This window comes from Artemia sp. Qi Xiang Cuo, chromosome 4 (assembly GCF_049724085.1).
Source record: "Artemia sp. Qi Xiang Cuo chromosome 4, ASM4972408v1, whole genome shotgun sequence".
Lineage (NCBI taxonomy): Eukaryota > Metazoa > Arthropoda > Branchiopoda > Anostraca > Artemiidae > Artemia > Artemia sp. Qi Xiang Cuo.
Window position 1 is genome coordinate 20611042 of NC_142797.1, and position 12352 is coordinate 20623393.

General features: G+C 34.4%; 1 protein-coding gene across 1 annotated transcript; it reads left to right on the top strand.

Moving 5' to 3' along the window:
* Window positions 1-11047: 11047 nt before the first annotated feature.
* On the top strand, window positions 11048-11989 carry LOC148952872 (uncharacterized). The gene has a single exon (XM_089087807.1). The coding sequence runs from the start codon at window positions 11048-11050 to the stop codon at window positions 11987-11989; it is 942 nt and encodes a 313-aa protein (XP_088943933.1).
* The last annotated feature ends 363 nt before the right edge of the window (window positions 11990-12352 follow it).

Below are 12352 nucleotides of genomic sequence, written 5' to 3' on the forward strand. Positions count from 1 at the left end.
CAGTTCATGATAAAAAAATAGTTTGGGACAAGAAAAAAAAACCTAAAATAATGTCGTGAAATCATTTTCAACACTCAAAGCAGGGGGGCGCTGGGATTGAATCATAGAGAAACAACGAATTTACTTTAAAAAAAAAATGTGACTCAAACACGTTTAGTTCTTTTCACTGGCTTAAAATTGCATACAAACGAGCCAATCAGGTGTTACAATCCTTTTGTTTGCTCAAAATTCGACAAAGCAACGACGGTTAGGCTAAAGTTCTGGATATTTTTGTCAGTTTGTAGTTTACGTACTAATATCAATATCAGTAACGATTCTATTTGAACTTTCTCCAAGTTTATCAAATTGGTTTCTAAACAGTTCATGATACAAAATTAGTTTGGGACAAGAAAAAAAACCTAAAATAATGTCGTGAAATCATTTTCAACACTCAGAGCAGGGGGGCGCTGGGACTGATTCATAGAGAAACAACGAATTAACTTTTTTTTAAAATATGACTCAAAGACGATTCGTTCTTTTTACTGGCTTGAAATTGCATACAAACGAACCAATCAGGTGTTACAATCCTTTTGTTTGCTCAAAATTCGACAAAGCAACGACGGTTAGGCTAGTTTATTTTGTATGATATTTCTAAAGCCAATTAAGATGAAGAAATGTCTTCAAAGTCAACGCTATAAGAAAAAAAGTTTTGGATATTTTTGTCAGTTTGTAGTTTACGCACCAATATCAATATCAGTAACGATTCTATTTTAACTTTCTCACAGTTGATCAAATTGGTCTCTAAACGGTTCATGATAAAAAAAATAGTTTGGGACAAGAAAAAAAAAAACCTAAAATAATGTCGTGAAATCATTTTCAACACTCAGAGCAGGGGGGCGCTGGGATTGAATCATAGAGAAACAACGAATTCACTTTTTAAAAAAAATGTGTCTCAAAGACGTTTCGTTTTTTTCACTGGATTGAAATTGCATAAAAATGGGCCAATCACGTGTTACAATCCTTTTGTTTGCTCAAAAATTCGACAAAGCAACGACGGTTAGGCTAGTTTATTTTGCATGATATTTCTAAAGCCAATTAAAATGAAGAAATGTCTTCAAAGTCAAGGCTATAAGAAAAAAAAGTTTTGGATATTTTTGTCAGTTTGTAGTTTACGCACCAATATCAATATCAGTAACGATTCTATTTTAACTTTCTCACAGTTGATCAAATTGGTCTCTAAGCGGTTCATGATAAAAAAAATAGTTTGGGACAAGAAACAAACCTAAAATAATGTCGCGAAATTATTTCGCAGAGTAGGGGGGTGTTGGGATTGAATCATAGAAAAACAACGAATTCACTTTTTTAAAAAAATGTGTCTCAAAGACGTTTCGTTCTTTTCACTGGATTGAAATTGCATAAAAATGAGCCAATCACGTGTTACAATCCTTTTGTTTGCTCAAAATTCGACAAAGCAACGACGGTTAGGCTAGTTTATTTTGCATGATATTTCTAAAGCCAATTAAAATGAAGAAATGTCTTCAAAGTCAAGGCTATAAGAAAAAAAAGTTTTGGATATTTTTGTCAGTTTGTAGTTTACGCACCAATATCAATATCAGTAACGATTCTATTTGAACTTTCTCTAAGTTGATCAAATTGGTCTCTAAACAGTTCATGATAAAAAAATAGTTTGGGACGAGAAAAAAAAAACTAAAATAATGTCGTGAAATCATTTTCAACACTCAGAGCAGGGGGGTGCTGGGATTGAATTATAGAGAAACAACGAAATTACTTTTAAAAAAATTTGACTCAAATACGTTTCGTTCTTTTCACTGGCTTGAAATTGCATACAAACGAGTCAATCAGGTGTTACAATCCTTTTGTTTGCTCAAAATTCGAAAAAGCAGCGACGGTTAGGCTAGTTTATTTTGCATGATATTTTTATGGCCAATTAAGATAAAGAAATGTTTTCAACCTTAAGGCTATAAAAAACAGAAGGGCTGGATATTCTTGTCAGTTTGTAGATTATGCACTAATACCAACATCAGTAATGATTCTGTTTGAACTTTCTCCAAGTTGATCAAATTAGTCTCTAAACGGTTCATGATAAAAAAATAGTTTGGGACAAGAAAAAAAAAACTAAAATAATGTCGTGAAATCATTTTCAACACTCAGAGCAGGGGGGCGCTGGGATTGAATCATAGAGAAACAACGAATTTACTTGTAAAAAAAAATGTGACTCAAAAACCAGTCTGGTTGAAAAACTTGGAGTTGAAACAAACTTGTGTGGGGAATCCCCGCTCATACTGCTCGTTTTTTGCAATGTGTAGGGGTCGAGGGCTATGTTGGAGGATCTGTCCATGAAGGAATTTTTCATGGGGGAAGGGAAATTGCCATGAAGGGGGCGCCGGACTTGCCAGCATTATTTATTGGTTATTGGGAAGTATACAGACATTTTCAGGACGGATTTTTTTTCTGGAGGCGGGAGGAGGGGGTTACTCGGGAGAATCTTTCCGTGGAGGATGTTTCTTTGGCATAAGGGACATTTCTATGAAGGGGGCGCCGGATTTCCAAGCATTATTTAAAAAACGATCAGAAATTAAATAAAAAAAAACATGTTTTTTTCAACTGAAAATAAGAAGCAACATTTGAACTTAAAACGAACAGAAATTATAACGTATATGAGGGGGTTCTCTCCCAAGTCAATGCCTCGCTCTTTAAGCTACAGTTTTTTTTCGTGCTTTCAAAAGAGCTATCTATTCTAATTAAACGGCCTTTGTGATTCAGGGGTTAGTGAATTAAATTTTTTTTTCAGCTTTTAACGTAAAGAGCGTGGTATTGACTAAGGGGAAAACCCCCTCATATACGAAATAACATATACATAATAAAAAAACAATAAAAAAACAAGCGATACGGCTCATTAGTGATCGAAACTTTTAAAAACGGAATTTTGATGTCAATAAATGCATCAAAAGACTGGGTTTATAATGTTGATTCTAAATATATAAATTTTATTAAGTTTAGTATTACTCATCAAAGGCTACGAGCCTGAGAAAATTTACCCGATTTTTTAAAGAGGGGGGAAACTTCCCCTACAAGTGAAAGAATTTTAATGAAAATCACACAGTCAGATTCAGCGTATCAGAAAACCCTATTACATAGGTTTCAAGCTCATATCTGCAAATATCTGCAACTTTGTATTTTTTGCCAGAAGAAAAATATACGAATATAGAAGTTAGTTACGTAAGTTAATTTGTAAGTTACGTCATAACCAAATTTAGAGACATCCATTTAGCAAAAGAAAATTAAAATTTTTATGCAAATTGTGTTTACTTACTCAATGACGGTGAGCCAAAATAAAAGCTGCATTATCTAAAAAACATTCAGAAATTAAATAAAAAAAAACAAATTTTTTAAACTGAAAGTAAGGAGCGACATTAAAACTTAAAACGAACAGAAATTATTCCGTATATGAAAGGAGATGTCCCTTCCTCAACGCCTCGCTCTTTACGCTACAGTTCGACTCTGTCAGATAACTTAATTTTTTAAAACAATAAAAAACTTTAGCATAAAGAGCGAAGCGTTGAGGAGGGGACAGCCCCTTTCATATACGGAATAATTTCTGTTCGTTTTAAGTTTTAATGTCGCTCCGCTTTTTTTTCAGTTAAAAAAAATTGTTTTTTTTTTATTTAATCTGTAACATAGTCCGAGGAAAAGTTTAATCCATTAGCATCACGGCCAGTCCCTGTTTACTTAACTACAGTTAAACTGATGACTCAAGAGGGTGCCAATTCTTTCAATCAACACAAAAAAAAAACTCTATGAAGAACAAAATGAAAGGAAGAAATAGAAATGGGCCAAGATAAACCAGTAGCAATGAGCTGTCTGAGCACAACGTGGTAACAATCTTTCTCCAAGTTATCTTTTTTTCGAAATTAATCTTTTCTTCGCGAGACCGGCCCCAAACTTTTAGAAGACTAAATTTATTTGTTCTCAAACATAATTATATGGAAAAATTTCTTTTCGTATTGAGTTTTAATGTCGCTCCTTACTTTTAGTTAAAAAAAACTTGCTTTTTTAATTTTTTTCTGAATGAACAGGCATACCAAAAGAATTGAATGTTTACGCTAATTCCAAATATACAAAGCTCATTAAGTTTAATCACACCCATAAAAAGTTACGAGCCGGAGAAAGTTAGCACAATTATCAAAAAAGGAAGGGAAAACCTCAAAAATCCAACCAATCTTAATGAAAATCGCACCATCAGTTTTAGCATATGAGATAATCCTACTGAAGAGAGGTTTCAAGCTCCTATATACAAATTAAATGAAAAAAAAAATAAAAGTTGTTTTAACTGAAAGTAAAGAGTGATATTAAAGCTTAAAACGAACAGAAATAATTCCTTATATGAAAAAGACCTTCCCCCCCTCAACGCCCCGCTCTTTACACGAAAGATCGCCTCTTTGTCACAACTGTACTAAAAAAAAAAAAATAGTGTAAGAGTGGGGTGTTGAGGAGGGGACATTCTTTTTCATACACAGAAAAATTTGTGCTCGTTTTGAGTTTTAAGGTCGCTCCTTACTTTTAGATTAAGAAAAAAACTTGTTTTTTTAATTTAATTTCTGAACGAACAGGCATATCAAAAGAATTGAATGTTTACGCTAATTCCAAGTATCTAAAGCTCATAAAGTTTATTCACACACATGAGAAGAAACGAGCCGGAGAAAATTAGCCCAATTATCAAAAAAGGAAGGGAAACCCCAAAAATCCAACCAATCTTAATGAAAATTACACCATCAGTTTCAGCATATCAGAGAACCCTGCTGAAGAGAGGATACAAATTAAAAAAAAAGACAGTTTTTCTAACTGAAAGTAAGGAGCAATATTACTTTTAGGACAAAAACTTGTTTTTCTTATCTAACTACTATCCAGATTAACCGAAATGACTATTATACTGTTCTTGAGTCGCCCTCAAATAGTGATTCTTCTTCACTTGACAACCTCTTTCAAAACCTCTTTTTAAACTACCTTTTAATGTTGGTCGTGGTTCGCTCTTTACCAGGTTGCAGCCCATCCATGATCTCAGAAAAGAAATATTAAGAATAAAAGTGAACTAGAATGTCTAATATATAGGGTGGTTGTGCCGGTAGTGTTAACATGAAGCATATTATAGGGCTAAAAACATTGCCAGCTGATGATTTAATTATGTAAGTAGCCAGGGGGATTGATGATTCTGACCAAAATGGCGACAGCCAAACAGTATTTGAAGCTTCATAATTTGTGATTGAACCAGTCCTCCTAAATTTCTACAATTTCTGTTATATGTTGTAAATCCAGGAAAAAAACAAACAAAAACTATGAGATTGCTCACTGTTAAGTATATACTATTCCGCAAATTAGGCACAAAATTTCTAATGCTTTAAACTTATGCTCATTTTGTTGGTTTGTATGCTAGCAGCAATCACAGGTTACCACTTCAACCATTTAGTTTCGAAATATTTAATAAGCCTCTGTTGAGTCAGTCCCTAGAGAGAGGTAGAACGTGTTCACTTCTGTATTTTATTTCTTTTGTTCAGCTGCCTCAATTGTATTTTGGTGGCTCGATTCTTTGCTCAATTCTTCTGATAATTTGGTGTGGTTTTCACCTTCGGCAGAGACAGTCCCTAGATAGGGGTAAAACGTTTTCATGTACAAGAAACTTAAACAGGTCAGTGCCGCAAGTTTTATGCCCCAGTGGGAGCAAAGCAACGCACAACTCCAGACGACAAAATGTAGATATAACATTCCGATTTCCAGTCTCTCTTCGAATCTAAATGCATTAATTCTCACCTTATGAGCAACTTCTTTGACTTTATCGAACAGAAGATTCATAGCACTTTTTCTATTACTTTTCATTTTCTGACTGAATTTTGTAACAAACTCTTCAACATTGATCATAGAGCAAGTTAACGTTTCTCCTGTTTTTATTGTAGCCTGAGCCATATAAAGATAGCCATATTGAACCATAAGAATAAAAAATACTAAAGCTTTTAAAAGGCCACCGCAAGTGATTAACAGTAGGTCCAGTTCCATGAAGGAAATAAGAAGAAATAACATTTCATTTTTAACCTTAAAACCAAACATAACTAATGTTTCTCATTATGAACTTTCACATCAGGGTGGTGGCTTGAAATTTTCACGAATATTCTTTTTCGGGACTCAAAAAAAATTAGCATCCGTTTAGGAAAATTTTAAATTTGCCATCATTCTTTCCTAGAAAAGAATATTTTGCAATTTTGAAGTTATAACACAACCTTTGTCAACTATTAAAATTACTTAGGAAAAAATGTTGAAGTTTCATCTCCAAGACCCTTATGAACGTCATTAATAATGTTTTATTTTCTCATAATGTCCTCATGCCATGGTAAGTGTTACGGCATCTCCCGTTGTTTGGTAGTTTTAACTTTTTATTTATTTATTTGAAACTTTATATGCAAACTACAGTTTGTGCTGTTATCGGTTTCCTGAACATAGCTTCCAATTGGACATATTTTTTATTTAATGAAAAAATCGTACATGGGCTTAGACTATTTGAATTTACCCAAGAAAGTATGACTGAGCTACGTAAATGATTTTAAACTATTTTGAACAAAAAGCGTGAATAACACAATATAAACATGATAATATTAGACCATACTAAAATTCGTTTTTGACATCAGGGCTGGGTCTATATTTGGGTTTAGCAGCTTCATAACTTTTGTGCCCAAGAATTTTATAAGTCAGAGGCAGTTTAGTACCACTGCTCAAGTAGAGCCATAGGCCTTCATCGTAACATTTTTTTTTCGTCCTTTTGTCACTTCCTATGGAAGAGGTATCGGAAAAAATTTAGAGGGAGATCATTTAATTAAAACGAGAATTATAGTCCCGTTTTGAAGAGTCAATAGTGACTGAAGGGTATTCAAAACACTCCAGTGCAGTTTTTGCTGAAAAACCCGCTTCAGTAATCTCTGAACTGCCATATCAAAATTTTTAGATATCTATTTGTAATTTAAAATTAGTTAAGAAAGCAGGGGGGGGGCTTTTTATGTTTTAATTTTCATCTTTTTTTGTGTCTCCTGACCACTTCAAATAGAAGGAATTATCGTTGAGATTCAGAAAGGGCTCAATCTATTGGATATTGTTACTAAGTGTATACTTAATGGGCTACATATAACGTGGAAATTGGTGGACTCTTTGTTGGGTCTTCTCTTAGCTCACTTTTACATAAAATTAAATAATGAAAAAAACTAATTGAAAGTAAGGAGCAACATTAAACTTAAAACAAAGAGAAATCAATCCGTATATGAGGGGGGCTGCCCTTCTTCTTACTCCTCTCTTAACACGACAGTTTTTAAAGAAATTTTAAGAAAGGTTCTGATTCTAATTAAACGGCCCTTGTGCTTCAGGAATCGTTCTTAAAAGAAGTGAGACAAAAGATCTAACTTTAGTGTAAAGAGCGGGGTATTGAGAAAAGGGTGGCTGAGAAGGGTATTGATAAGGAGCCGACTGAAAAATACTCCTTAGCATACTTTCATTTGAAGAAATACCTGTTTTTATTTAATTTCTGATCTTTTTAAAAGTTATTGGGGATTCCTCCCTGTGTTGTGCATATTTTCTGGACCCCCCCCCCCCCAAAATAGAAAGTTTAACCCTCAGAATGTTTCCCAATAAAGAATTTTCCCCATCATAGATGATTATTCCATTGGTATTTTTTCCCGGGGGACATCTCCCCCACCACCTAAAAATCCCCAGAGAATTCCAACTCCACTGAAAATCTTCCCTGGGCATTTCCCCCAAAGCATTTACACATGTAAAATGTGGTCACCAACAAAAAAGTAAGACAAATAATACGAAGTTTGTATAAAAATCTGGCAAATTGTATAAGATTTTCGCTAGAAAGCTAAAACCCGAGAACTTCCATCCCATTGGGAAATTCTCCCCGTAGAAAATATATCCCCAGAAAATCCCCCCCCCCCCACTTAAAATATCAGAAGCCTACACTTCCCGATAACAAATACTATACGTAAACAATGTGCACATTTCATAACTTGCGACTCTTCCTCCGGTGGTTCTGGGGGGAGGGGGGTCATGTCATCTCTAGACACATAGTTATTGTACCTTTCAACTATACTGAACAAAGTGGCTATCTCAAAATTTTGATCAGATAACTTTTGGAAAAAATGGCGTGGGTGGGTGCTAGTTGGCTTCTTTGGTCACTTAAATAGGGCACTAGAACTTTTAATTTACGTCCGAATGAGCCCTCTCACGATATTCTAGGACGATTGGTTCAATTAGATCACCCTTGGAAAAAAAACAACAGCGAATAATTAGGCATCCGTAATCTTTCTTCTAGAAAAACCAATACAGAATTCCATTCTTTTGCAAATGGGAACTTGGAACCTCTACAGTAGGGTTCTCTGATACACTGAATCTGATGGTGTGATTTTCATTAAGATTTTTTACTTTTAGATGGTGTTTCCTCCCTTTTTTTCAATCCTGCAAACTTTCTTAGGCTTGTAGCCTTTGATGAGTAACACTAAACATAATAAATATTATATCTTTGGAATCAGAATGATAAACCGATATCTTTGATATGAAACTAATTAATTCTAGAATGTAATAACATAAATACTTTTTATGCATTAGCTACATTCATCATGATAAAAACTATTATCACAAGCATGTCCATTATATGACACACAGAAAAAAACCTTCGGCTTCTCTTATCTATAGTAATGAACGAATCCCAGCTGCAACCAAGAGTTATCATATAGTTTCACTATAATGTCATTTGTGGTTGCGACCGATGATTATGACGTCATTCATCAAAGAGTAGATGAATGTGTAGATTTTTGTCAAAAAATATATTTTATTTTAAATGCTAAGTTTTGATACTAAGAAAAGGCACTAGATTTAGCAATTTCCTTTAAAATGAGACCTTGAACCGCTCTCTATGATGTTCTAGTACCCCGCTTGCAGTGGAGATAAAAACTATCCTTGTTGTTCAAGCTACGAGACTGTAAGTTTCCTATCTAGGGTTTTCTGCCATAGCATTCCAATGATGTACTTTCTGTTTTAACCCGACACCATTTTTACGAGTTTCAGGCTATTTTCCGAAATTTACTTAAATTTATTTTGAAAATAACATTTTTACTATTAAGACTAATTTAAATAATAGTTACCAGTCCTGAATCAGATAGAAATAGCATTTTCATCACTTTTCAGATGTTTTTTTCAAAGTTTTTATTTTATTTTTGGTTACTATGGGCCGTGGTTCTTTTCCTAGTAGATTGCAGCTATTGCTGTAACCATGATCAGGAGTTGAGCAGGGTTGCGTTCTACTCCCATTTATATGGATAATTTTGATGGGTATCTCAAAATTTTAATTGGATGTCTTTGGGGAAAAAAGGGGCGTGTGAGGGAGGCCAGTTGCCTTCAATTATTTTTGGTCACATAAAAAGAGAACAGGAGCTCCTTGTTCCTAAATCATTATGAACTTCAGTTTCTTTGTCGTTAGTGTGAGTTTCGGTAACTCCATTAGCTGCCTAAATGTTGAGAAGTTCTTTAATGTAAACAACTGCTTGTTGCACAGTTTCAACCTGGAACATGCGGTAGATTGTAGTTTCACCAAGGTGCCTCTTGCATTCAACACAGAATCCTCCCTGATGGCCTTAACAATTACATTGGACCCAATAACTACTGATATGTAACTATGCCTTTGGGATAACATGACCCCCCACAGCCAATGGGGAAAGGTCTGTAAGTCGGGTAATTTGGCTTTTTTTACATATATTATTTTTTGTTGGGAAGTATTTAGACTTTTCTCAGGGGTGTGGGGGGGGGGTTCAAATTTTCTCCAGGAGTGGATTTGCATGTGGAGAATTTTCCATGGGGAGGGAAGTTCTGAGGGGTGAGCTTCCAGGGAAAATTTTACACAGGGGGAAATTGCCAGAATTATTACACGAAATTCTTTTTATTTGTCTTACTTTCTCTTTGCCGACACATTTTACATGTGGAGATGTTAAGGGGAATTGTCCTTGGGAATTTTTCTATTGGGTTTGAATTGTCTAGAGTATGTTTCCACAAGGGGGGGGGGGATATTCGACGGGAAATATTCTCCATGGAGGGGTTTTTGACAGGACAAATTCTCCAGAGAGAAATTTCTTCGGGTGCAACTTTACGCTAGGGGTTGGGGGGTCTATTTGCAGGAACAATTTTTTACTGAGGGGGAGATTTCTGACATGATTTTAATAACAATATAAAATTAAAGGCTTTTTCAAATGAAAGTGTGTTAAGAAAATATTTTCAACCAGAGTCGTCCACGAGAACTGTTTTGGGGGGGGGGGGGAGGATTGGTAGCTAGAATGGAATTGTCGGGGGTTAGTTATCCTGGCGGGGGTATTTTACGTGATAGACACTTTTCATGGAGGAATTTTAGTGGACGGAAGGAATTTTCCATAGAGGGAGAGCCAGATTTCCTGGTATTACTAAAAAAGGATTAGAAATTAAATAAGGAAACCGGTTATTTCAACTGAAAATAAGGAGCGATATCAAAACTTAAATTATCAAGTATATAAGGTGGGTTGATCCCTCCTCAATATCTTCCTCATGCTGGAAATTTTATATTTATTTATTTATGTATGTGACTACGTGTATAGTTTTCTAGAAAATGGCTCTATTCTCTTTTGGAAAATTAGCTCCTGGGATTTTCTGGCTTGACAAAAACAGTCTAGATAGGTCAGAATTTTGAAGTAATTCGTTAACAACCTTGATTTTCGAAAAACATACACATTAATGAAGTCATATTTATATACATTACCCTTTTTATGACGTCATGTACTAATGTAAAAGGAATCTATAATGAATCTATACATAGAAAATGAATCTAAATAAGATTCATGTTACATCCGTAAATGACGTCATGTGATACGTCAAACAATAATATGTTACAATGACGTCAATCATTGCATAAAAATAAACGTTGTCTAAAAAGGTCTATTAGTTTTCTTTTTGAAAAGCAAGCGGTTATATAAATATAAAAAAAATAACAAGCATGAATATAAACAACCATTCTTTTATATTCAGTGACATGGCTCCATCTTTTGAAAACCTTGCCATTGACCCAGATTCGCAGCTTAAGAGTAGAGCCGCCGATTTTACAAATCAAGAAGAGATACAACTGGACTTAGAGTCTAGTTGGACTCTACTACATGACATACTACAGAACTTAAAGAAGAAATTCAATCCGTCTCAATCTTCAAATGATCATATAGACATCAAACAACAAACCGAGGCAAACGAGGGGACATCAGGAGCAGGTAGTCTATCTTGTAGGCTATTGTACGAAAAACACAATGAGAAATATGTAGCAGTATGTGAAGTATGCAAAAAGAAATTTTTACGGAGACGAACCTTGAATCTGCACATGAGAACCCACTCTGGTGAAAAACTACATGAATGTGAAGTATGTAAAAAGAAATTTCATCATAAAGGATTGTTTAATGAACATATGAGAATGCACACTGGTGAAAATTTACTGGAATGTGAAGTGTGCAAAATGAAATTTTCCATTAAATCAAAATTAGCTATACATATGAGAACTCACAATGGAGAAAATCCTTACGAATGTGAAGCATGCAAAAAGAAATTTTCTATCAAGTCCAATTTGACTAGACACATGAGAACCCACACTGGTGAAAAACCGTATGAATGTGAAGTATGCAAAAAGAAATTTCATCATATGGGATTGTTTAATAGCCATATGAGAATTCACACTGGTGAAAATCTACTGGAGTGTGAAGCGTGCAAAAAGAAATTTTCTATTAAGTCAAAATTGGCTATACATATGAGAACTCATAATGGGGAAAAACCCTATGAATGTGAAACATGCAAAAAGAAATTTTCTCTCAAGTTCAATTTGGCTAGGCATATGAGAACCCACACTGGTGAAAAACCATATGAATATAATGAATGCAAAAGTGATACAGAATGTTAGCCCTACTCGGTATCGTAGTGATTTCTGTTTTGTGACATTTTATTCATTTAAACTCCTGTTTGTTTTTGATTTCAATTAAATTATAAGATTTAATTTTTACTCGTCTTAGGTTTTAATTTAGCTCAACCTTTATTTGAGTTTTTCGATAGTTACTCATTAAAACTTGTGAGCCTGAGAAAAAATATGCCTAATTTTCGAAAAAGGGGAGAAACATCCCCAAAAAGATAAGCGATCTGTCAATGAAAATCACACTATCATATTCAGCATGTCAAAGGAACATACTATAGAGGTTTCAAGGTCCTATCTACAAGTTTTTACGATTTTCTACGAGGGTTTGAAAACATTTTTGAGGGAATCTACGTC

Bases quoted from the DNA above. Each gene is read 5' to 3' on its own strand.
- LOC148952872 (XM_089087807.1), top strand. From the start codon at position 11,048: ATGAATATAAACAACCATTCTTTTATATTCAGTGACATGGCTCCATCT.